At 53.9% G+C, this 26,155-nt stretch overlaps 2 protein-coding genes across 2 annotated transcripts in view; one reads left to right on the forward strand and one right to left on the reverse strand.

Annotated features, from left to right (window-relative positions):
• Positions 1 to 8,748: 8,748 nt before the first annotated feature.
• On the reverse strand, positions 8,749 to 9,607 carry Hes2 (hes family bHLH transcription factor 2). The gene is made up of 4 exons (XM_055615368.1): positions 9,563 to 9,607; positions 9,375 to 9,470; positions 9,066 to 9,165; positions 8,749 to 8,978 (listed from the first exon to the last, which is right to left on the reverse strand). The coding sequence occupies exons 1-4, from the start codon at positions 9,605 to 9,607 to the stop codon at positions 8,749 to 8,751; spliced, it is 471 nt and encodes a 156-aa protein (XP_055471343.1).
• Positions 9,608 to 13,585: 3,978 nt separating this feature from the next.
• Positions 13,586 to 26,155, forward strand: part of Espn (espin) — a 30,663-nt gene continuing 18,093 nt past the window's right edge. The window contains exons 1-2 of the mRNA XM_055615317.1: positions 13,586 to 13,917; positions 16,671 to 16,864. Of these exons, the coding sequence (XP_055471292.1) occupies positions 13,624 to 13,917; positions 16,671 to 16,864 (488 nt within the window). The 5' untranslated portion in view covers positions 13,586 to 13,623. The remainder of the gene's footprint in view (positions 13,918 to 16,670; positions 16,865 to 26,155) is intronic.

A 26,155-nucleotide genomic window follows, 5' to 3' on the forward strand; every position in this document is an offset into this window, starting at 1 on the left:
AAAATATTAGAAGAGCCAGGCATGGTGGTTCATGCCTGTAATTCCAGCACTCAGGATGGCAGAGGCAGGCTGACCTCTGTGAGTTCAAGGCCAGCCTGGTCTACAAAGTGAGTACAGGACAGCCAGGGCTATACAGAGAAACAAAATAAAAATATTAGAAGAACTCTCGTTTTTCTGAAAGGTCCCAGGACAGATGATAACAACTGGAAGACAGGGGGAAAGGAGGGACTATTGTGAACTAGCAGGGATCTACTTAATTTCTGATACCTTCCTACCTCTCTGTATGTCGGAAGCTGGCAGGCATGCGCCCCTGGAGCTGGGCAGGCTCCCGGAGGTGTGTAGCTGGATGCCAGCCGGGAAGTGAAGCTGAGATTTGCAGTAGAGTCTTGTTCAGCTACTCTGGGATTAGACAGAGGTGACATAGCTCCCACCAGGCTGTGAGGCGGCACTTAGATACTGTTGACCAAACACAGACCTAAACACAGAAACACACTTCCATATTTCCGTCTCTGAGTTCCACGCCTTCCTTCCTGCACACTGTTGTAATTCCTCTGCTCTGGGCCATTCCCTCCAGGGTAAAAACAGTCTTCTCTCCCCTGGGCCTGTGTACACATGGCTAATTTAATTTGTGGATCCCTTGGAGCTTTGCTAGCTTCTGTACTTCTCTTTTCTAAAGACGGGGCCTCCTGCAGCCCGGGCTGGCCTTAAACTGTGTAGCTAAGGCAGACCTTGGCCTGTTGATCCTCCTGCCTCCTCTTCTGAATGCTGGGATGACAAGTTGCCACTGCTGTCCATCCCAAGCTAGTGATCCATTCAGGGCTTTGTACATTAGGCAAGTATTCCCAACTGAGCTACAACCCGAGGCCTCTGGATTCCATTTATAATGGACTGTGGCTGTTGTGGAGAGCTGTTGCAGATCAGCCAACTAGCCAGGCTGCTGCTTACCTCTTAATCCTTGAGAGTCTTCCTGTTGAATCTGGTGGGCTGGCACTCTCTCTCTCTCTGTCTTTCAGCAAGGTTTTGCTATGTAACCCTGGCTGACCTGGGATTCAGTATCTACATCCAAGCTGACCCTAAGCACAGAGAGATCTGCCTGCCTCTGCATCCTAAGTGCTGAGGACTTAGAATCCTAAGGACTGAGGGCGTGGGTCGCCCTGCTCTGCCATTCTATGGGTTTCCTGTTGGTTCACTAGCTACAACTAGCCTGTGTCACTTCTACATACCCTCCATAATCTCCCTTTCCTTGTAACAGTGCTAGAGGAAGCTGCCATCCTTCCCAGCAGCCTTTCCATTCCTGATCAGACATGGAGCACAGTGCTTCCACTGAAGTCTGTCTCCCAGAAGGTTCAGATAAAGAACTTCCCAATGACTGCAAAATGCCTTTCATCCCAGATATGTTGGATTATCTGTCACTGGCTGGTGATTGTTTTTTCCAACCTTTGACTTTAATGATAGAGCTCTCATGACCATTCACAGTCCAGGCTGTGTGTAAATACAATTCCTTTCTCTTGAGTGTAGTCTTGAAGTAAAACTGTTAGGTCATAGCTGGTCTGGTGATGTCTACAATCCTTGAATTCAGAATGCTGAGGCAGGAATATCTTAAATCTGAGGTAAACCAGATTGCGTATCTACACCCATACGCCCGTTCAGCCCCACTGGAAAATCTCTCAGGCCTCCATTTTGGGGGAGAGGAAAGAAGAGATTTGAGACAGGGTTTCTCTGTGTAACCTTGGCTGTCCTGGAATACATGTGGCTTCCCCAGGGGTTGGGGAGGCCACTCAGCAGTTAACAGCGCCCTTTTGGAGGACTTATGCTAGTGCCCAGCCCCATGAGGCAGCTCACAACTGCCTGGAACTCCAGCTCTAGGGGGTCTAACGCCCTGCTCTCACAGGCGCCTCATCTCACATGCACACACACACACACACACAATGGACACACACACACATATGCACACACACTCTCTCACGCAAATAAAATCTTAAAAGAAAGAGAAGAAAAGGAACTACATACAGTTGTAAGTGCTGTTTTTATTTCCTCAGATAAGGAGGTGAGACGAGAGCATTCCCAAGCCTTTCTAGCTCTTTCTGAGCTCCCGCTGGCTGGTTCAACTCAGCTGTTCTGGACCAAACTCCTCTCCAAGCTAACTGATTCCATCTGGTTTTCTTCGCCTCTGACTGAATGGCTCTGCCTGGCCTCAAACTAATTCTGGTAATATATTTAATCTTCTGGCTCGTTCTCATTCTCTGGCTAGTTATGTTTTCTCCTGTATCTAGCTTGTTCTCTCTTCAACCTGCCTCTGTAAAATGTCCCAGTAATCAACGCTCGGTAAAAACCTCTTTTTTTTCCATGCTGCCCTTCAGTAGCCTCTCTTTCCTGCCCTGTTCTCATGTGAGTTGGGCATATCCTATCTCTGACTCATTCTGTCAGATCTTCCTCTGATTGGTCACTTTGTCTGCCCATTAATTAGAAGTCACTTTCCAACAAGGCTGCTTCCTTCTATAAACTAACTTTTACTTTTATTTGGGATTAATGGTGTGTACCAAGGGCATGTCTGTATTCCAGTCCGAACATACTGTAATCCAAAGCATGTCTGCATTCTGGTCGGATCACATAGACCTAGAAGGTCTTTGGATGTGATCCCTTCTCAGAGGAGCCATGTTGCTGGGTTGAAATCCCTCTCCACACACAGTCTTGCAGCTCATGCAGCTTGGCAGTCTGTGCCGTGTAATCGCAGCAGACGGGCCATTTGCCCCTCATGAAACTCCCAGTGTGCTCTTCGTTTCCCTGACTGTTCGCTCTGTCCTTTCTTCCTTTTCCTCCTCTACTCTCTTTTGGATTGTGGATACGGTATTTATATTTGTTTTCTTTGGGGGACAGAGCCTCATCCTGTAGCCCAGGCTGGTCCAGAACTCAGTGTGTACTACAGATTGGCCTTGAACTCACAATAGTCTTTCTGTTTCAGCCACCCAAATGCTAGGATTATAGGAGTGAGTGAGCCACAATGCCTGGATTTAGATTGTGTATCTTCCTTTTTTCCTTCCTTTTTTTTTTTTTTTTTCCAAAACAGGGTTTCTCTGTGTAGCCTTGGCTGTTCTGGACTCACTTTGAAGACCTGGCTGTCCTTGAATTTACAGCAATCCACCTGCCTCTACCTCCCTGGGTCCTGGGACTAAAGGCATTTGCCACCATGCCCAGCTAGATTGTGTATTTCTAAATATTTATTTATGTAGGTGAGGGGATGGGGTGGGGTATCTGTGAAGGTCAGAGTAGAGCATCAGATCCCACGAAGCTGGAGTTACAAGCTATTGTGAGCCACCTAATGGGGGTGCAGGGAACCAAACTGGAGTCCTCTGGAAAAGCAGCAGAAAGTGCTCTTAGCTGCTGCGCCGTCTTTCAGCTGCTTCGTCCTGTGTTTCTTACGGCTTTGTGCTGTCCACCCTTGAGCAGTCCCCAGTTTTCTCTACCCATGCACAAGTACCAGGACTCTTCCTCGGTTCATGAAATCAAAAAGGCTTGGCCATGCTATTAAAACATCGTCTGCCTTTTCTATTGTCATTCTCTGCCAAGTACACAGTGGCTGCGGCAGCTCCCTGTCCTGCGATGGCACTGGGTCACAATAACGGCGGCTAGAGCCGTGCCACAGCAGGTTTCATGAGCCAGGATTTTCCACGTGATCAGTGGTGGGGTGCTACCTAATCATGCATGGATAAAATAGTCATTCAAAACGCAAAGAACAGGGCTGGAGAGATGGCTCAGCAGCCAAGACCACAGTTGCCAGCCCCCATGTCGGGCAGCCCATAACCCCCACACACCACCCCCACTGGTAACTCCAGCACCCTCTGGACTCCTAGGACACACACACTTTAATTAATCTTTAATTAATGTAAAAACTGTTGTAACCCCAAGAAGACAGGGGTTCTCGCAAACCCTCCACAGCAGAAGCACCAGCAGGCTCACAATCTGCTTCAAGTCTGCTTCACCTAGGTCAATCGGTCGGCCTCTGCTCCTTGCTGCCCCCTTGTGGACGGATGCCACAAGCCGCCACACTTGTGGGTGTGTCCCCCAGGGCCTTTCTCACGATCCTAAAACCATCATTCATGTTTTATTGGAGCTGCTTTAAGTGCTCGAGGCTTTGAAAACGCCAAGTGAAACTAGTTACTCTCTGGGAAGCCTCGAGGGGTGGCTGCCCTCTCCCAGATGGCATATGCCTGGGCAGCTCTCAGAGAGAGTGATGTGCAAACAGACACACTCCCTCCCTCCCCCAGAGACTGCCCACAGCGATTCAGGCCTGAGGAAATGAGACCACAGGCCATGTTAGCCATTCTCTAGAACAACACAAACACCCTGAAATGTCTCTGAAAATGAAATATGTAAAAGGTTAGAAATAGAGGAGTCAGGATGATCTAGATGTTGTAAATCTGTGCTTGGGCAAAGCTTCCAGAGTTTTGATGAGGAGAGCAAGCTCACCATAAACCAGCCTGCCAGAGACTTTAGTCCCCAAGGCAGAAATTATGAGCAGAAACTCATGCCCCCCCCCCCTTTGGCTTTTAGACTATTGAACAATGAACCCCACTGAACTGGAATTTCCCCAGACGTCTCATGCTGGGAGACACGAAATGCTGAAGCCTGGTGCCAGCCTGATTCCGCACAGTTCTGCGGGCCCGAGACTGCCTTGCAGGAGAGACCGGAGCTGAGACTGTGATGGGGTGGGCTTGCATCTTGACCCCAACCGACCAGCTGTGCCCTCCTCTTGCCTGCTCACTTCCTCCCTCGTGCTAAGATCTGGAAGACAGACGGCTTTGTTCCTCCTCCCTGTGTGCCCGTGCTAAAGAACTCTCCTCTAGCTGCTCATCGCTATTTGTCTCTTTTAATATTATGTCTATTGTTGCTGCTGCTGTTGTTATAATTGTTACTTATTTGGTTTTGGTTTTTCAAGACAGAGTTTCTCTGTGTAGCCCTGACAGTCCTGGAACGCACTCTGCGCACCAGGCTGGCCGCTGCCTCCTGACTGCTGGGGTTAAAGGCGTGAGCCACCACGCCGGCTCAGTCATTCCCAGCTGTTATTTGGAGGGCGCACGTTGCCGTGGCCTGCATGTGGAGGCCAGGTCCAACTTCATGCAGCTGGTTCTCTCTGTCCACTCTGCATGAGATCTGGGAATCAAACCCAGGTCGCCAGTCTTGAGTGCAATCACCTTCATTCAGTGGGCTGGTATTATTTGGCTTGAGGACAAGTGGTCAAACCTGGCTCTTAGGAACGCCTGGGGCCAACTCTGACCCCAACACCTCGGTTTTGAGCCCATTGCCCTCTCAGCTCTGCCATGGCCAGGGACTGCTGCAGATGCCCACACTAAGATCCCTCAATCCCACCACCCCTCCCCACGGGGAGACCCCAAGGCACAGGGCTAGCAGGATTCTAGAGGGCAGTGTCTTCCGGATTCTTTCTGCAGGCTCAGCTCATCCTGCTCCTCCCCACTGAGGCAGGATGCACAGATGAGGCAGAGGGGTTTGAATATGCAGGAGAGGCTTCATCCACAGCACACAGCTCTGGAAGGCAGACACGACCTCTTCTCACTACCTGCTGCTGGTAGGGGCCGCTTCAGAGCCCGGGTCTCCTCACAAGTGTACATGTCAGCAAAAGCTGGTTCCCAGGCAGCTCTGCGCTCTGGCATCCATGAGCCACAGACAGGGGAGACGTGGGGGCCCTTTTCCCAGTGGTGTGCTATGAGGTCATCACAGGACAGACATCCGAAAGTTCTCGGTCAGTGTGGTTGTAAAAGGTCTGCTTAGTGGGCGTGGCAGCAGGTGTTCACAATCTCGGGCAGATGGGGGAGAGAGACGGGTGGATCCCCGGAAGCTTGCTAGGCTAACCTAGTCGGGGAAAGCCCCAATGCGAGACCTTATCTCAGACAAAAAGGAAAGGCATCCTCAGCCTCCTTAGGCACGTGCCCGCTCACACTCACACCCAAGTGCCTCTTTGAAGCGGCTTCTATTGATGGGAAAGGCACTGGCCTGCTCTCCTGGGACCACCACAGACAGGTCTCTGGGTCAGTGGAGGGCTGAGGGAAGAGGCACGCAGCATCTTGTGAGGAGGGTCAGGCATCCCTGTTTCACCAGCACCTCTGGGAACAGCAGCCTAGACTTCCAGGCCTCCCAGCACATCCCTCCAGACACTGGCTTCCTGCCTCAGGCTGAGAAGCTTACCCACCTGGGCCCAACTTCTCCAGAGCACCTGGCCCTGGATCCACACACACACCCCTCCATAGCTGCTTACCTAATAACTTGAGGCCAGGGCAATACACGGCACACAACTAGACACCAAGACAGAGACTCAGAAGCAGGAAGTGGAAGGGACAGCTGAAAGGAGGCTCTGGCCAGGCCGTTCCCATGGAGGTTAACTTAAACCTGTATGGAGGACGAGGTGTGGTGGCACACGCCTTTAATCCCAGTCCTTGAGAGAGGCAGAGGCAGGGCCTCTGGGAGTTACAGGTCAGAGCCATGTAATAAGACCCTATCTCGGCGGCTGGCGAGACGGCTCAGCAGTTAAGAGCATCGGCTGCTCTTCCAGTGGTCCTGAGTTCAATTCCCAGCAACCACATGGTGGCTCACAACCATCTGCAATGGAATCAGATTTCCTCTTCTGGTATGCATGAAAACAGAGTGTTTATATACATAAATTAAATAAATAAATCTTAAAAAAAATAAAATAAGATCCTATCTCAAAAGAAAATTGGGTTTGATTCCCACAGTGGCTCTGTGTCCTGCTCCAGGGGATCTGAGGCCCTCTTCTGACCTCCCCAGACACAAGATACCCTGTGGTGCGAGCAAAACACCCACGCACATAAGATGAATAAGTCAACAAAAATAAATTAAGCTGGGGTGGTACACACCTTTAATCCCAGCAATCAGGAAGCAGAGGCAGGCACATAACTGTGAATCTCCAGAAAATAAAATCAAATAATTCCAGTGTTGAGAGGTTGTTTTCTTGTTTTTGTTGTTTTGAGACAGGCTCTCACTCCACAGGGAAAGGTAACTATGTAAACCAGTGTTGGAGAGAGGAGGATGTCCTTTTAGATCCAAGAAGCCCATAGCCTATTAGATGGGCTTGTTTGCTGATTCCTCAGCTACTACCTTCTTCACTAAGAGCAAGAGAACAGGCTGCATTTGTGTCCTGGGTGGACAAATATCTGGGTGACACTAGGACAGCAGTTCTCAACCTGTGGGTCAAGATTCCTTTGGGGAGTCCAACGATCCTTTCACAGGGGTCACCTAAGACCATCATAAACACAAGTGTTTACAGTATGATTCATAACAGTAGCAAAACTGCAGTTATGAAGTAGCAACACTGCATGGCTAAGGGGTCCCCACAACAGGAGGAGCTGCGTTAAAGGGTGGTGGCATTAGGAAGGTTGAGGACCACTGCCTGGGAACTTGGGGTGGCAAGCAAAGCAAAAGCCAGGTACAGTAGGAGCCTGTCACATCGCCTCCTTTAATCTGTTGTGTTTACTGAGCACCCACAGTGTGTCCAGCGCCTCAGGGGTACACACAGGAGCACCGTGCCCAGCCCTGCCTCCCAGGAGCTTACAGTCAGTGGGGCCAGCACCGCCCTGCTGGGAGCCCCTTACTGTCCTCACCCTGATTTTCTTTCTTCCTTTTGTGCCCAGATTCATGGTAGATGCACACGGCGGAGCGGATTAGTGGCTGCCCCTCCCTGCTCAGTCTGTCTTTTTGGCTTTAGTGTCCTGGTCCCCAGCACAGACTGAAGGAGAAGCAACCTTGCTGTGGTGCTCAGCAAACTTGGAGTGACGAGGTCCACAAGTTCTGCCAGTTTCTCTGGCGCACTCACTCCCGGGAACCGAAGGCCCTTCCCTGAGTCTTCGCAGGCTTCTGGGCTTCCAACTTCTGAACAAGTCCTTCTTTGTAGCCTGGCTGCCCGGGTTAGGGAGGAGTTTGCCAGAGAAAGCAGGCAAAGCCATTGGCATTTCGTTCCCTCATCTGCTGGCCCTCCATTCCGAGGCTACCCCTGCAGTCTGTGCTGGGTTCAGCTCCTCCAAAGCTACAGGGAAGCCTCACTCTAGTCCCACCCTTCCTTCATATCCCAAGACCAGCCAGCCTGGTGTGGGGTAGAAACAAGGCCCGGGAGTTCAATCAGAGCGCCTCACCACCTGCAGTACAGGTAACTGGGAGGGGAAGCCACGGAGAGCAGGAGGCGGCTGTCCAGCCCAGGTTAGCCCTTCACCCTGCTCACTGCTCAGCCACGTCTCTGGAGTGCCTGAAGTCCCCCAAGCCATCGCTCTGTCTATGAAGAGGCTCACAAGCCCAGCTGAGCTGAAAGCATATCGGGCGTGGTCCAGATCGAAGTGGCTCCTCAGAGCAGGTGACTGCCCCTGGCCCAGGTGAGCTTCAGGACCTGACCTTGGTCTGCTGCCCACACTAGGGCAGGTGCCTGAGTACCCTGCCGAGGCTGGCCCAGTGCCAGAACCACCTCTTCCAGTCCAAGCGGAGGCTTCTTCCCCACCTGCAGACCTTTGCCCCTTCTTCTGCCCAGACTCTCCCTTTCCCTCCGGCCAAGCCGATGAGGTCTTCAGCACCCAGACAGGTCACTGCATCGAATTCCTGCCAGGGCATCTGAGCTAGACTGTTCTCAAAGGGAGGGAGGGAGATGCGGTCACCACGGAGAACTTCCTGGGCCAGTTGGCCCATCCAGGTCCCTGACAGCCAAAAGCAGGGTCCTGTGGAGCATCCAGGAGCCTACCATGGCCGCCAGAGGCCAGGACTGCCAGGAGGAGTCACCGGCAGAGAGGGAGCTGAAGCTGCGGCGGGTGGTGGCTGCTGTGAGGCTGAGCCAGCAGCAGTCCTCTGCCGCAAGTGCTCCAGCAGGCGCGCGCTCACGGCCGGCTCCGGGACGCTGCAGGCCGGCAGCACGCGGGCCAGGCGCTCCAGGCAGGCTCGGTAGCCCTCGAGGTAGCTATCCAAAGCTCCTGTGTACAGAGAGCAAGCATGAGGCTCAGGTTCGGAGCACTGTGCAAGCTGCAGGGCACGCGCGGAGTGGGGAGTGGGTCACTCACCCGGCGCTGAGGCGGTGTAGACGGACGCCTCCTGCTCCTGCAGGAAGCGCACGGTCATTTCCAGGATGTCTGCCTTCTCCAGCTTCGCGGAGCGGGAAGTCTGCCAGGCCAGACAAGAGAGACAGCCCCATTACAGCCCGGGCTGAGCACCTCGCTCCTGCACCCAGACACTCTCCAGTCGCGTGGTGGTCTCTACCACTCCACGGCGCACATCCCACCTTAGCTCTTCGGATACCCACGGAGCCCCGCCTACCAGCCTCGCTGGGCGCCCCAAGACCCTCCGCCTTGGTTTTGCGAGCTCCCACTCACCTCCGCGCCCAAAAGGGGCAATACGAGCCCCTTTAGCTGGCTCAGGCTCTGGTTGATCCGCGCGCGCCGGCGCTTCTCTAGCAGTGGCTTCAGGCTCTGTGGGACGGCGGATGGGCGTAAAGGCCCCAGTTAGGAGGACCACGATCGCCTATCCCACCCTGCCAAGAGCCCCTGTCTCCCGCTCCTACCTTGCGCGGCTCCGCGGCATCTCCTACTCGCCTAGACAGCCTCATGCTCCGCGTGGAGGATCCTAGCCCCTGCTGCAACGCAGAGCAAAGAAGGAAGCCGGGAACCAAGTTCAAAGCCTAGCCCGAGCTCGCGCCAAAGACGAGCGCGCTGGATCAGCCGCCAGGCCTTCCGCAGGCTGTCACTGCTCCGCCCCGCCCTGCCAGCCGCCACTCCCACCTGCCGCCTTTGTCCCCGCGAGGATGGGACTGGAGAGGACGAGTCAGTGGTGTTCCCCAGGGATGCCACTCTGGCCTTCGAGTCCCATCTGCGGTGGGGTCGCGCGACCTGCGGGCGCTGACCCCTGGACAAGAAGAGCGGCTGGGGCTCCGCTCCCTGTGAATAAAACCTGTGGCCTTATTCACCACGCCCACTGCTGCGAGGTGCCTGGGCCTCCACAAGCGCTCCAGCGGCTGCAGAGCTGCCGACCCCCGGGACTCAGGGAGAGCCACCAAGGGTCAAAAGGAGAGATTTGCTTCACCAACTGCTCTGAGCTGGACACGGAAATCCTGCCCTGGTAAGGTCCGATCCTCCAGCCTACGGACCAGAGCCAGGCCCCCTGGCTCTACGCGCTCCGTAACCTCTAGGGCACTCCGCTGCCTTAAAAATCACCTGGCTCCCGTCCCTAGGTTGTGCAAGGGAAGCCTGAGCCCGCTCCCCAAGAAGAGGCAACCCAGGGTCGTCGGAGTTCATTTTTATTTGAACTGGCTCCGGGCTCCGGATCCCCCCCGTGGAGCAGTCGGAGGTCACATGGCAGGAGAGTGGGGGCGGTCCTGGGTGTGCCCCGGCTGCTCCCCTCGGCCCCAGCGGGCCCAGACACGCCTCCACAACGCGTGGCCGTTGCTGCTGCAAACCGGCGGGCGTCCCCCGCCCATCTGCCGCAGGCTCCTATCCCGGGTCGGCTGGCGGGGCAACCGAGGTCTGGCTCACCGGAGGCCCGCACAACCAGAGCCAGTAGGAGGCGCTCGTGCGGCGGAGCCTGGTTAGCCTCTGTCCAGGGTCCTGGAAGGACCTCGCCTTCCCGCCGTTCCCTTCGTTAGCCCCAAATCCTGGGAAGTGCTCCCCAGCGGGCATTCGAGAGCGATGGAGGAGGGGGGAACCCGGAGGGGGGGCCAGGGCAGCCTCGGCAGGAGAGCTCCGCCTGCCTGTTTCTAAGGCATACAAGGACCCATTCTCACCGCCAGGGAGTTAATTTGCTCAAGCTCACAGCTTGCTGTTTTTTTGACCTTCACTCCTCACTTCCGCCAACCCAACAGTCCTAGTTATGAGAATTTCCCCAGCAGGCCTTGGGGCTGCCTGATTAGGTATGTCTGTGGGCTAGCCCCTTACTACGAAGACCAGGCTGACTTTGAACTCACAAAGATTAGCCTGCCTCTGCCTCCCGAGTACTGGGTTTAAAGAACTGTGTCACCACATTCAGTCATTAATTATTTTTTAAGAGCTCAGAAAACACTTTGTAGGGCTCAGTGGTTAAGAGCAAGCATTGCGGCTGAGGTAAGTGGTTAAACAGAAGCCCTCCTGGGTTTGGTTCCCAGCTCCCGGAAGCTCCAGTACTGTAACTCCAGTTCTGAGGGGTCTGCTGCCCTCTTCTGGATTTCTCGGGTGTGACAGTCAGGCACAAACCCACACACGACACACAGCAGCAAAGTAAAAGCTCATTTTTAAAAAGGACTTTGTAGACGGGGGATGGTGCACGAGCCTTTAATCCCAGCACTTGAGTGGCGGGGGCAGGGGGATCTCCAAATTCAGTCTGGTCTACCCAGTGAGTTCCAGGACAGCAGCGCCACACACAGGAACTCTGTCTTGGAAAACAAACAAAACCCAAAACAACAACAAACTTCGGAGTCCCCTGCCCAGCCAGCTCAGTTCAGTGTCCCAAGCCCACCCCACACTGATCAGATCCCTGGGGAGAGGCTGATACTAGCCCCTCAGGTGACGGGGTGGGAACATCCCTTTCTAGGGCTGGAGACTATTTGCAGGACTTTCGTGGCAAAGGCACAGGGGCGTAGAAGCCAAGTCCGGCATCTTAGTTTGGATGCCCCTGCCGCTTACTGGCCGTTAGGGCACCCGCTTGTCTGAATATACTGATGTTCTTAGCTTCAGGAAGTACCAAGCGGCCATAGCTATGGTGCTGTAAGGAATCTGGAAACCTCTGAAAAGAAAACACAGGTCGCTGTAACCGCAGGTCCTACGGAGGAATGAAGCCTTTCCAGCTAGGCGGAAGTGATTGAAAGCTCAACTGAGCATGCAGTGAACTGTGGCAAAGTTTGAGTTCTGGCGGCCACCGGACATGGCACCACGAGGTGGTAAAAACGTGAATGGTATCTGAGACGCCCCGGGACCCACTCTGGGATTCTGGGTTCTGCAAACAGCTTCCGTCCACAAGAGTTCCAGCACCGCCCAGGCTGGCAGGAGCTAGGACCCGGCGGAAGCGGATGCCGGAGAACGGGGTTGGCTCTCACAGACCTCCGCTGAGCGTGGGAGAGGAGAAAGTGCGCGAGCTGTTTCAAGGTTTGCCCGATATGCTTGCTGTGCTCCCACAGGTCACACCTCCTCCTTTCTGGGAGCCTTCACTCTAGTCCAGCAGGCCTGCCTCCTCCGGTGCCCTTGACCTGTTTCCAGCTACGCCCCTTAAGGTGGTTTGACTGCCCGGACCCTCCAGCGCTTCCCAGTGTCCTTGCTCACGATGGGGATACCCCGTCTCTAGAGGAAGGCACCACAGCACCTCCCCACTGGCCCCCACCCCTCACACCCTTCATTTCTTCTCTCTTGGCTTGGCAGTCTCGGGTCTGCAGGTCCAGTCTCCCGTCCCCCACACCAGCCTGGGTGATCAGAATCTTCAAAATCCTGGTCCAAACACTTCTAAACCCACCAGGACACTCTTGTTCTCACTTCCTTCCATGGGAAGGGGCGGGGGGGGGCGGTGCACGCCTGTAATCCCAGCACTCAGGGAAGCAGAGGCAGGCAGATCTCTGTGAGTTTAAGGCCAGCCTGGTCTACAAAGTGAGTCCAGGACAGTCAAGGATACACAGAGAAACCCTTTCTTGACAAACAAAACAACAAGAAGAACAAAAACAAGAACAAGAAGAAGAACAAGAAAAAGAGAAAAAAGAAATGGATCGGATGAGTTTTGAGGATTTGTTTTCGATCGTTTTATTTATTCTTCAGGGCCATTGCTACAGTGGGCGTGCGCAGTCAGAAGAACGCTGTGGGAGCTGCTTCCCGCCACTCGGGTCCCAGGGGTGGAATTTAGGTTGTCAGGCTTGACAGCGGACACCTTTACCCGATCATTTTGCTGGTTCCAGCCTTTCGTTGTCTTTCTGCCTTCTGCCTTCTTTTTGTGGGTCTAGACTCTAGTCTCTAGAAGGACCTTGGAGTCTGAGCACTGGGCACTGGGGCATCCGGCACTTGGTGGGATTTTTTTTTAAGCTTCTGGGCAGTGGCGTCCAGTTCCTGTCTCTCTGTCTCTGTCTCTCTGTCTCTCTCGACTGTCTTCTTACCAATCAGACCAGCACCGGGCACCTTCTTGACGCCTATGACAAAACCTTTCCTATCTCCCGCTTGCCAGGTTCTAGTGACACTTATCGCTCCTTGCAGCTGCCATCCCTTGTTGGCTTGTGTCCCCAGCACCTGAAACAACACATAGTGGCCACTGGGCAGCTGGGCGAGCGCGTCTGCGTCTGGATGCTGCTAGATACCTGTTCCGTTTCTGTGTGCGCACCAACCCTTGTCGCCCGCGGGGAATGGGGGAGGGCTCAGGGCAGGGGAGGCGGGGTAGAGAGGAGGCGGGGCGGGGGCGGGTCCCAGGCTTAAGCGGGGACTCGCGGGGTCCCCGCCTCAGAGAGCTGCCGAGCTGGAGTTGAGTCCCAGGGACCGCAGAGCGGGCGCCAGCGGGCCTCAGCTCTGCCTCCCGGGTCCGCACTCCTCCGACGGCTGCGCCGCGGGACTCCTGGAGCCCGGGGCCACCCTCATGACGCCCGGGGGAAGCCACTGAGCGCCGGCTCGCGGCGCCGAGGGCCGCACCATGGCCCTGGAGCAGGCTCTGCAGGCGGCACGGCGGGGCGACCTGGGCGTGCTGAGATCCCTGCACGCCGCCGGCCTGCTGGGGCCTTCTCTGCGGGACCCGCTGGACGCCCTGCCGGTGCACCACGCGGCCCGCTCTGGCAAGCTGCACTGTCTGCGCTACCTGGTGGAGGAGGCTGCCCTCCCGGCCGCGGCCCGTGCGCGCAACGGCGCCACACCCGCGCACGACGCCGCCGCCACAGGGTACCTCTCCTGCTTGCAGTGGCTGCTCACGCAGGGCGGTTGCCGAGTGCAGGTGAGTCCACTCCAAGAGACGGTTTGGGCCCAAAGAGGACTCCAGTCCTCAAGGATGGTTGGAATAGACGCGGTCTTGGCTCCGCTGGGCTCTGCGCGCTTCACTTTGCAGTGGGCTTTAGATAAGGTGGGTTCTTGAGGCTGAGGGCTTGGGTAGATCCCTGGTTGCGTGATATCAAGGGAACCCGAGGGGAGCCGGACTCCTGGGGCAGGTATCGACTAGGGCAGGCAAAACGCGGATCCTGGAGGGAGTGGCCTAGGATGGAGGAAGTAGGGGCAAGCGATCGGCCTTGGCTGCCAAATTAGAAGCCCATGGCCTCCGGGTTCAGGTCTGGAGGAAGAGTGCACAGGGTCTCCAAATCTCACCCCAGGCCAAGACGCAGGTACCACTGAGTCGGGGGCAAAGATTCTAGGTCAAGAGGTGGTAGAGCTCTCCCTAGGGCATAGGTGGACCCGAGGACACTAGCCACGTTGGACCTTCCAGCTCTAAGTCACCTCAGCCCAACCAGGATCTTTGTGCCTGGAATAAACCGCTCTGAGGAGTGACCTGCCAGGGTAGTTCTGACTGGTGAGTGGATCAGATTGTCCTCACAACAGAGAACCAGAAGGAAAAGGCCCTGAGGTGTGCACCTTCCTGTCCGGGAGGAGCCAGGCTAGAGTGATGGAGAGGAGTGGGGTGGGAGGGCCCAGCCTAGAGGGTCTCCTTGGCTGAGATAAGGAATTGGGATGATATTCTGATTGCCTGAACAGCCAACTGAGACAGGGAGCATATCTGATTTCTGGATGGCAGAGACCACTGAGTGGCTCACATATGTAAGCATAGCCCTTGGGATACTGAGGCAGGAGGATTGCTGTGAGTTTTAAGTCAGCCTGGGCTACAAAGTGAGACCCTGTCTTTAAAAAACCAAAACCATCCAACCAACCAAACAAACAATAACAGACCTCTGGGTTAACTGCCCATCAAAGGGGTGAGGGCCAGCTCCAGTCTAGTCTGCAGCGACCTAGCAAAATCCAATACAGCTCCCACTCCTGTCCTCAGAAGGCAAGCCCCACCTTCCCATCTTTCTGGAAGATTCTCTTATTCCCTTATCTCCTGGCCTTGATATCAGGAGTTCCTGGCCATGTGGCTTACAGCCTTGTGGTCCATGCCTCCTCCCTTCAGGGAGGTGCCTGCCTCCCTCCCTGATTCCAAGCCCAGCACTGGCCAGAAGACCCCCTTATCGATGCAGAGGAGGGAGAAGAACAAGTAGTCTTGTGCCCAATTATCAGTTCCTCTATCCTCTACCCCCAGAAGTGGGGGGAGGGTGGCCTCGATCTATGGGCCTATCTGCCCCAGAGATAAACAGCTTAGGATGTGGGCCCCATCACACAAGGCTCCAGGGCCTACCCAGCCGTGGTACCTTAAACATAGGCCACTGACTTCGTGTTGCCATCGTTATCCAGAAGTCCTAAGCTGTGGAGATGCCCTAACGCCTCAGGCCAGTATCCCCAAGCACAGTGGAGACAGGCCTGTCTCAGGAGCTGAGGTACCAGCCTTTCATCATTGTGGCCTTACTTAGGTCACCTCTGGCCAGCTCATGCTGGCCAGCCCAGCTCAGGGGAACAAACTGGATAACCCTGCACACACCTGCAATACACAGTAAGGCGCTCTGGTGTCGTCCTTAGTCCCTTATGTGCCATTGGCTCTCTGTCCCATGATTCTCTCTGCCTCCACAGCCTGACTGATGACATGCCAGTCCCTTGTGTCCTTTTCTCCTTTCAGGAGGTTCTGAAGTAGGTCTTCCTGCTGAGACTCACTTACCTCAGGGTCTCTGTGCCTTGGCCACATGTGTCTCCCTGCAAGGAGGGGAAGAGAGACCTGGCTTCCCAGGCACCTCTCACAACAGCTAGGTGCTTTCTTCTAATCCTGCCCACCCCTGGGGTCTGTGTGCTTGATGCTGAGAGAGAGGTTGTCAGCTTCTGGAGTAATGCCTCTTTAAAAATGCAGAAGCCTTGGTCTAGAGATCTGGGGTCTCAGTGATTCTCCCCCTGCCCACCAACAGCCTTCTCAGCCCCTTCCCCAAAGAGAGACACAGCAGGAGTATGTGAGGAGCAAGTCTGGGCCCAGAGGGTGTCTGCAGGGGTTTTACCTAGCCTCTCAAGGATTCTGCCACTAGTACACACCTACGCATTGGCTGCCCCAAGCCCTGCCCGCCAGCGGCCAGCAACCTCCTCCTCCACATGACTAGGACACAGCTTGTTCCTGAAGCTGTGTGCAGGGCAGTCTACAGAAGGGCAGCTTCTAGCATGGGGGTTGGGCTGTTGGCGGCACACTAAGTGGAAGCTTCTGTCCCTCCCAAGGGACACCTGGGAATGAGGAAGAAGAGGAGCAAGGGTTGGAGGTAGGGAGAGTCCTAACGCTGGCCTGACGGAGTCTCAGCTAGCCACCACTCCTGGCCTTGCTCAGCCCAGCAATGCATTCATTCGCTCAGGTGTTTCCTGGGTGCCAGGCACGTTCCTGCACTCCTGCTATGTTCTGGGAGCCTCTCCACTGGCAGCTCTCCACATGCCTGAAGGCCTCCCAAAGCCCCACATCACGCTACTGCCTATGACCTGAGGGTCTGTTTCACCCCAAAAGCATGCTAAGCTAGGCATGACCATTCCCTCACGGGTGGGTAAAGCAGGTGGACCTGCTGCAGCCTGGAGGAGGCCGGCAGCGGGGAGTACCTGGGAAGAACGACAGATACAGGGCTCTAACCAGCTCTCTTGCCACAGGAAAAAGATAATTCTGGTGCCACAGTCCTGCATCTAGCTGCCCGCTTTGGCCACCCAGACATAGTGAACTGGCTGCTGCTGCATGGTGGTGCAAATTCTGCCATCACCACAGAAACCGGTGCCCTGCCTCTCCACTACGCTGCCGCCAAAGGAGACCTTCCCTCCGTGAAGCTTCTTGTTGAATATCACCCTGAGTAAGGACCTTCTTTTGTGTTGTTGTTTTGTGTTGGGGCGGGGGAGTTAGATCCAGGACCTTGCTCACGCAGGAAGCCCACCATTGAGCCACACTTCCAGGCAAGGTCCTTCCTCTTGTTTATTTTTTGAAACAGGACAGGATCTTATGTAGCTCAGGCTGGTCTCGAAATGGTTAAGGAAAGGATTTGGGCTTGGATTCTATATTTAATCTTTTTTCTTTTCTTCCTTTGTTTGTTTGTCATGACACACAGGACTTTGCTTGGCCTGGAACTCACTATGTAAACCAGGCTGTCCTAAAATTCACAGAGACCTGCCTGCCTCTGCCTCCTGAATGACTACCATGCCCAGCCTAAGGTGTCTTGATCTTTCTGCCTGCCACCTCCCAAAGGCTGACATTGCAGGCCTGTGGTACCACACAGGCTTTAGGGGGTTCCTTTAAGGAGGCCTGTAGAGGCCAGTGCTCCCAGGAGTGCCGGGGGCTGCCACAGTCTCCACGGTGGCTGCTTCAGTGACCATCTGGGGGTTCCGAGGCCCAGGCCTAAGTCAGATTTGGCCAAAGTGAAACTTCTCTCTTCCACACAGCCTGTCAAGGGCCACAGCCTGTCTCAGACTCTGCAAGCAGGAGCTCCACACTCCCTCGGCATGCAGCGCACAGGGCACGGCCATGGGCTTGCAAGGCCACTGGCTGCAGCAGGAGGCCTCCCCAGCTCAGAAATGCTCCATGCTCATTTCTAAGGCCTCTTTACGTGGGACAATGGGTCAGGAGTACCTCCTAACCCTGAGTTAGGCAGGTAGAGGAGGGACCATGTCAGCTGCCAAGCACGTAGGAGAGAGCCACCCTTTAGCCCCACGATCCCTCATAGCCCCAGGGCCATGGGCAGGCCACCTCCAGGAAATCTCCCAGTTCTGTGGCCTCTCAACCCATTCCTGCCACTGGTGGAGCAGCTTCTAAACCCTCCCGGGACACTGGTCTAAATGGCTGGGCGCTCCTGGGATGGAGTGGGGACACAGCAGAGCAGAGTGACACATGAATCTGGGGAAGGAGGCAGCCAGGGTGGAGATGGGGGCCTCAGAGAAAGGACATAGATTCCTCCTGAAGGTGTGAGATATAAGCAGCCACCAGCTGGAGCTGAGGGCCTGGGCTCTGACCAGTGTCTGTCTAAGTGTGTGGACTCAGCCTCAGGAGGAGAACAGCAGCAAGGTGAGAGGGTTAGGCCATCAGTGAGCCATTCCTCAAATTGCCTCAGAGCCACTGTCCACTAGGGAGCAGGCTGGAGGCCATGCCAATGGCATAGGACAGACACTGGTGTGGACACAGGTCAGCTCTCAGACCTAGAAGACCAGGTGCCAGCTGTCTCCTTGGCTCCGGACAGGCTGAGACTCTTGTTGGATCCTTCAGTTTAGGGCCTGGCGATGCCTGTGGCACGTCCTCAGCCCCCGGGCTATGGTTCTGATATGCCCATCTCACCCCCTCACTCTGAGCCCAGAATAGACTTCCTAAGATGACTGGCCATGAGGAATGGAAGCTCTCCTGCTTTCACCAGCCTTTCTTCCAAACACGGTGTACACGGTGTAGCTAGAGGGGCAGGCTGCTGGCCACATCACAGAGAGGGCTGTAGGCCTGTTCTTCCTTCAGGTTCTACTGAGAACTGCTAAATGGCTGGACTTTGCTTGGCCCCACCTGAGAGGAAAGCCCAGTAATGACAAGCCCAGAGTCCTCTGTGGGCTGAGATTTCCATGTGTATGAAGACTCCAGCCCTGCCATGCAACACACATGACCACACAGGTGTCTATTGGCACCCTGACCCCTCCCAGTCAGTGCCATGGGCTAAGTAGGACTGGGTCCTAGTTCTGACTGTGCCAATGACCTCACTGTGGAGTTGCCAGGATGCCCAGGAGTCACCATGAATCTTGGAGAGTTAGACTGAGGATCTGGGCTCCCAACCCTGGGTTGTGACCAGGCTGATAGGAGGGTCCCTTTATATGCATGCCAGGCTGAGCTTGGGTAGGAGGGGAGTTGGAAATTGGGGTCAGGAGCTGGGTGAGGTGGTGCACGCCTTTCACCCCAGCACTCAGGAAGCAGAGGCAGGAGGATCTCCGTGAGGTTGAGACCAGCCTGGTCTACAAAGTGAGTCTAGGACAGCCAAGGCTACACAGAGAAACTCTGTCTCAAAAAACCAAAAAGAAAAAAGAAATTGGGGTCAGGGGTTGGTGTGCCCATGTAACCTCCAGGACCACAGGGCCCAGTTGGAGGACCCTACGGCCTCGCTCGGAAGCTGTGGCTGCGTGCTCTCTTCAGCCTCCCAGGCCTGCTGTGAAGCACTGTGAATTATTTACAAGGGCTCAGCTCTCTCTGATGCATTGGTGAGGGAGGAAGGGTGCCACCCCTACCCGTGGGAAACTTGATCCTGCCCAGGGAGGCTGTGGGTGACTATGGGCCATGGTGCTGACAGGTTGCAGAGGAGATGGGTGGCTGGGCAGCCTGGGGAAGGGCCTTGCTAAGGCAGGTCAATGCCTCAGGGCACTGCACAGGGCTTGAGGTTGCAGGAACACACTGTCCTTTTTCTTTCCTCTAGTCTACCCCGGTTCATTGGACTGAATCTTTCCAGAAACAGGGCTTACCACAGAACACCTCCCTCCAGCTCAGGCGGGGTCAGGGTGTGGGGGCTTCCCTCTATGCACCCGGCAGAAAAGGGACCCCTAATCTGGGAGGCCTGGGGGCTGTGTCTGAGAGAGATGAAGATGGGTTGGTTACAGAAGTAACTCGCCATAAACATGGTGCCTGCATCTCTAGCTGGGGCGCCTGAGGAGGGTCAGGAAGGCGGCAGACCTCTTTGCTTCTAAGCAGCTTCGAACAGGGTCCTTTCGTCCAAGAGGCCACCCACCTCACCCCAACCCAGCCCTGTCCTGAATGCCTCTGTCATGACTGCTTTGGGCTGCTGGAGAGGAGCCCTGGGCTCAACCCAGCTTTGAGACTGGAGAGGGGGAAGGTTCTGAGGGTCTCCCTCCCAGATTGACTAGCCCTTATCATGTCTTGACAGAAGTCTACATGTCTCTGAGTGTTTTCTTCTGGTTAGACCCATGACTAATAAAGCTACAGGCTTTATCTTCCTCACTGTGTGTGCCCAGTGCCTGGCTCGAAGCTGGGCCTTTGTTTGTTGATTGATGAGGGGTCTGGAATCCGAGGTGTGTGCCTGGTAACAGGGTACTGCCTATGACCTTAGACGGAACACCCCTTCTGCATCTCCCGCTCTGCCTGAGCGGCTGAGGCCATGGTGTGCAGAGCTCACTTACACACTTACTCAGTCCAAACTCTGCCAGCCCAGCAGCACTGGGGATGGAGTCCTCCCAGCAAACAAAGAAGGGGATAGGTTGAGAGAAACCCCACCCCCAATTTAGATGACTGCTCTTCCACCTGAGAGCATTGGTTTGCAGGCCGGGCCTCGGGGGAGGAGGAGCATGTAGCAGCTCTACCCTATGCATACGCATTCACAGAATGAACCAAACAAAAGAGCAAGAGAATTCAAGAGTAATAACTGTCACGTAGTGAAACTGGACTGTTTGGTAGGAAGCCATGAGGTGCCCTTTAAGTTGAGGGCATGGGAAAGGCCTTTCTGGTGATGTCTAAGTAAGAGGTGATCATCTGCACACAGCTCCGCTGTGAGGGCGTGGGAGTCAAGCGGAGGCTGGGGAGATGCAAGCTCTGGGAACATCATGATGTAGGCATTGTTTCCGCTGCTGTGATAAAATATCTGGGAAAAGCAACTTACAGAAGGATTGGACTCCAGTTCAATGGAAGACACAGTCCATTCGTTACTGGGGGGCAGGCAAGTCAGTGGGAACAGGAGGTACCATTGGGTCCATAGTCCGAAAGCAGAGAGAGAGCTGGGGTGCCCAGCTGGCTCCCTCCATTCTTCCCATTTCAAACAGCCCAGGCCCCCAGACCAGGGCATCACTTCCCCACACCAAGGTGGGTCTTCCCCCCTCAGGGAAACCTCACCTCTCCCCCATAGGTATCTCCCGGGCGATTCTAAATCCAGGCGGCCTGACAATGAAGATGAACAAGGCTTGCTGGTGAGCGGGGATGCCAGTGAACAGGTCGAGAACCTTCCTTAGAACAATGCTGTGGCTTTTTTTCTCCCAAACTCTTGGCATAAATAGGAGTTGTAATTGACAGATACTGTGTGTGTGAGGCCTCTTCCTGACCTCCCTTAAGGCAGATGTTGCTGGCAGAAGGAGAGTAAGAAATTTTACTGCTGACCATAGCCTGACACGGTGGGCAATGAAAACCCCTTTTCCCTTGTGGCAGCATTAGCTGTAAGCAGCATAAATCTGAACAGATTTCTCAGAATGTAGTCAGATGTGGACTACATTCCTTTTTCTAATGGAGTGGTTTCCATGATAGTCATTGTTTGTTCATATCACCCTTTTTCCCCAGAAGGGAGGTGATAAATTACACAGGATCTAAGATCATGGAGCGGGCAGCTTACAGCAGCAGAAGGCCTAGGAGCAGGGTTTTCAAACTCCAGAGTTTGGGCTCCAGAAGATGGGTAGTGGCGCAGGAGAGAGATGTCTCTGTGGTTAAGAGCAAGGCTGCTCTTGCAGAGGACCTGGGTTCCCTACACCCACATGGCAGTTCTCAACCACCCATGATGTGCGTTCCAGTGCACCTGATTCCCTCTTCCGCCCTCTGTGGGTACCTGCACCACACCATGCACACACAAACATTTGAGCCCTCACACATACACATAAAATAAAAACATTTAAAGAAGAAGAAGAAGGGAAGCTGGGTGCAGTGGTGCACGCCTGTAGTCCCAGTGCTCCGGGAGGCAGAGACCGGCTGATTTCTGTGAGTTCGAGGCCAGCCTGGTCTACAGAGCAAGCTCCAGGACAGCCAAAGCTTCACAGAGAAACCCTGTCTCAAAAAGCCAAAAGCCAAAATAAAAAGGGGGAGGGGGAGCTGGAGAGATGGCTCAGAGATTAAGAGCGCTGGCTGCTCTTCCAAAGGTCCTGAGTTCAATTCCTAGCAATCACATGGTGGCTCACAACCATCTATAATGAGATCTGGTGCCCTCTTCTGGAGTTCAGGCATACATGCAGGCAGAACACTATACATATAAATAAATAAGTCTTAGAAAGAAAGGAAGGAAGGGAGGGAGGAAAGAAGGAAGGAAGAAAAAAAGAAGAAAGAGAAGAAGGAGAGTAGGGTCATAGTGAGGTTCCGTGGTAGAGTGCTTGCCTGGCATGCATGAAGCCCTGGGGTCCACCCCCAGCACCACATAAACTGAGTGGTGGAAAAGACCTGTGATCCCGGAACTCAGAAGGTAAAGGCAGGAGGATCAAAAGTTCAAGGGCCATCCTTAGCTCCACAGTGAGTCCTAGGTCAGTCTGGGCTGTATGAAGCTGTCTCAGGAGAGACAGGGAGGACAGGCTGTCCTTTCCCAACTGTCCTTTCCCAACATGACTGGAATGTTGAGAATTCAGACAAGGGGACACTGCAACCCAGCTGGAGGGAGGTACCTGGTCCTCCTCAGCCCTTGTCATGCCCCCAGGCCCATGCATACTTGAGCTCATTAGTAAACTGGTTCCAGGAGAAAGGTAGAGAGAGGTCTGTGTGCAGAGGGAGACAGACAGACAATCAGATAAGAATGGTGTGGACCCAACAAAGCTGCAGGTGCAAGTTCTCTCTCTCTCTTCTCTCTCTCCTCTCTTCTCCTCTCCCTCCCACCTCAGGCTCACATCATAGCTTTGTCTATTTTGAATAAAATCAGTTTCCTCATTAGAAAAAGAGGAACAGTGATAAAATCCACCCTTAAGACCACGAAAAGGACTGGATGGGACCAGGTGTGAAACTGGCCAATTGCTGGGCTAGGAATGACTAACTGGTCAACTAGAAGGACCTATTATCAGCCAGGAATCTTTTTTTTTTTTTTTTTTTTTTTTTAAGATGGGGTCTCTTTCTGTGGCTCTGGCTGGCCCAGAACTCACTATGTAGACCAGGCTGGCCTCCCTTCTTATGCCTCTCCACAGCATTGTGGTTTTTCTCCAGTGACTCTGAGGAGCCTGCACTTCTTAGCTCCACGCCAAGCACAGAGAGACCTGGCTGCCCTGTGTCCTGGGCTTCCCACTCCTCAATAGTAGTCTTGAGGGCAGAAGCTGACATGCTAGTAATAATGGGGACCTTTACACCATGCCAAGACCCTGCTGGGGGTGGCAGCCAGCGGTGACAGCAGGACGTGAGCGCCAATGCCCTCTGTTGCCTGGTTCCTTCTAGGTGGCTGGGAGCCCCTAGATGATGGTCACCTGCCAGCTAGAAGGCGCTGGAAGAGCAAGGCTCACTGGCTTTCTTTGTTGTGTGAACTGCCTTGCCCCAGCCTGAAACCCCAACAAGCCCGGGGGGTCCCCCACGCCCTCCTGCCTCCAAGCCCAGGACCTCCAGCACTCACTGTGCCTTGGTTACAGGGTGAATAATTCAGGCTGCTGAGTGTCAGTCATGAAATATTCAGCAGGCTGTTCCCAACACACCGGTGTGTGGGGGCGATGCTGGCACCGGGACTGCAGTCTGGGGCCATGAGCCAGCAGGTTCTGAGGAGAAGCCGGTCTTTCGCCCGCTCTGTACTGTCCAGGTTTTTAGATAGTTTCACTATGTAGTAGAGATTCTCATCCTCCTGTCTCAGCCTTCCAAGTGCTGGGATCATAGAAGTGTGCCGGGATGCTTGGTGTGCGAGGGCGCGGGCGTGCATGTCGTAGGCATGTACGTGTTGCCAAGGCTGGACCCCAGAGCATTTCACATGCTATGAAGGCATTGCAACGCTGAGCTACAACCCAGACCTCACTTTGCTCTTGACATGGGTGGCACGCTGAAGGACAACCTGCAGGGGAAAGGCTCCAGGGTCGGGGATGTACCAGGGCTGCCAGGAGATGGTTGGTAAGGAGAGGAAGGCATGTTTGTCTGGGCAGGAGCAGGGACCTAAATTGTGGTGACATAGAGGGGGACATGCAGGCCGTTGGGCGAATGAGAACGGGGCCCGATGGGCCAGATTGAAAGTGTAGTTTTTTTAGCTAGAGAGAATAACTTGGGAGGGAATATTAAAAACTGGTGAGCCCCCACGACACCAGGCCCTATCACAGTAACAGGATAGACACCTAACGCGTTTGTAGACTTCAATGAGCAGGAGCTGAGTCTGGAGAAGTGTGTGGCTCCTCCCAGTGTCCATTGCTGGTAACTGCATGCCGGACTGTGCAAAACCCAATCAGCCTAGTAGCCAGCATGGCTTCAGTGTTCAATTTCATCATCCCTCCTGTGGGGCTGGATCCGGGTTACCCAGTTAGGACACTGCTGGGCTGGGGAAGCCACATGAAGAGTCGTAGCAATAGTCAAAGCTAGACCATAATAGAAACCACTGAGACCAGACATCTTCCCCTTCTCGAACCTGCATGCCTACCGTGGGCCACACCCACAGGTACTGCACCCCACAGACACACGCATGTGCCTATCACACTTACCAGCTGTGTGAAAGTCCCTAGTCCAATTACCCTTCCTCAAAGTGGGAATAACAACAGGACTTAAGAAATACTTGTCGGGGGCTGGAGAGAGGGCTCAGAGGTTAAGAACACTGTCTGTCCTTCCAAAGGTCCTGAGTTCAATTCCCAAGACACATAGTGGCGCACAGCCATCTATACTGAGATCTGGTGCCCTCTTCCAGAGCGCAGGCACACACGCAGGAAGAATGTTGTATAAATAATAAATAAATACATCTAGAAAGAAAGAAGGGAAGAAAGAAAGACTTGTCTGGCTGCTCTTGCAGAGGACCCGTGCCCACAGGGAGGCTTGCAACCATCTGTAAGTTCAGTTCTAGAGAATCTGATCTAGAGAATCTTTTGACCTCTGTGGTAGACACACATATATGTAAGCAAAACATTCACATACACAAAATAAAATAAATAAACCTCTTAAAACACTAAAAAGAGCGAGGCAGGGTGGAACATGACTTTAATCCCAGCATTCAGAAGGCAGAGGCAGGTGGACCTCTGAGTTGACAGAGAAAGTTGCCAGGCAGCCAGGGCTATACAGGACCAAAAAACCCTGCTTCTAAATGAAATAAAACAAAGTAAACCTAACTATAGTTAGTTAGTTAATTAGTTATTTAGTTAAAAAGAAAGAAGGACAAACCTCCTAGTACCATACTCCCGGATAAGTGCCCAGTATATGGTGAATGTGTGGCTGCCAGACTAACACCGAAACTCAGGGTGTTGGAGAGATGGCTCAGTGGCTCCTGCAGAGGATCCAAGTTTTGGGTTCGTAGATCACCTGCAATTCTAACTCTATGAGAATCTTACACCTCTGGCTTCCACAGGCACCTGTAGGCACCTGTACTCACATATGCAAACCCACACAAAGAGACACATACAAACAGCATATACAAAAACACACATAAAACATCGGTCACGCGAAATCCAGGATGCAGGACTTAACGTGTGCACTGGATGTCCATCTGAAGGTCAAGTTTAACTGGCCATTCTGCGTTTTAGCTGGAAACCTCCAGCCCTCCTTCGAGAAAACCAGTCTCCTGGGGCGAGGCCCAGGCCAGGAGCAATGATAGCTGACCAAATATGCCAGACCACCTGAGGAACTGGCCCAAGGTGGGAGGGGCCTCCGAGGGCATGAGGAGAAAGGACAGGCGGGTTTCAGGAGGAAAGGCTGGGGCTTTGTAAATGGGGAGACACCTGAGAAAAGCACAGAGTTCAGACAGCAAGAGTGGGGGCTCACAGTGACCACAAGTCACTGAGAAGGTAGGAGAGACCAGGCCATCACGTCCTGTAGACACTGATCAAGGGTGGGTCTGAGGCTTCTGAGATGGTTCAAAGGGTCAAGGTGTTTGCAGCTGAGTGGGATGACCTAAGTTCCATCCCCAGCAACAACATGGTTAAAGGAGAGAAACAACTGGCTCCCAAAAGCTGTCCTCTGACCTCCTAGTACCCATGCCTGCTAGGCACACACACACATACATAGCTAAAATTTATGAGAAAAGAGTCTATTTTCAATAAAAGGGAAAAAATAAAATCAATAAATATAAATAAATAAAATTTAAAATAATCTTTAGTTGAGCATGGTGCTGCCTGCCTTTAATCCCAACACACTCAAGAGTCAGAGGCAAGCAGATCTCTGTGAGTTTCGAGGCCAGCCTGGTCTACAAAGTGAAGGACAGCCAGGGCTACATAAAGAGACCCTGTCTTAAAAAAAGGAAGGAAGGAAGGAAGGAAGGAAGGAAGGAAGGAAGGAAGGAAGG

Source organism: Psammomys obesus, unplaced genomic scaffold (genome assembly GCF_907164565.1).
Source record: "Psammomys obesus unplaced genomic scaffold, mPsaObe1.curated_primary_1811, whole genome shotgun sequence".
In the NCBI taxonomy this organism is placed as follows: Eukaryota; Metazoa; Chordata; class Mammalia; order Rodentia; family Muridae; genus Psammomys; species Psammomys obesus.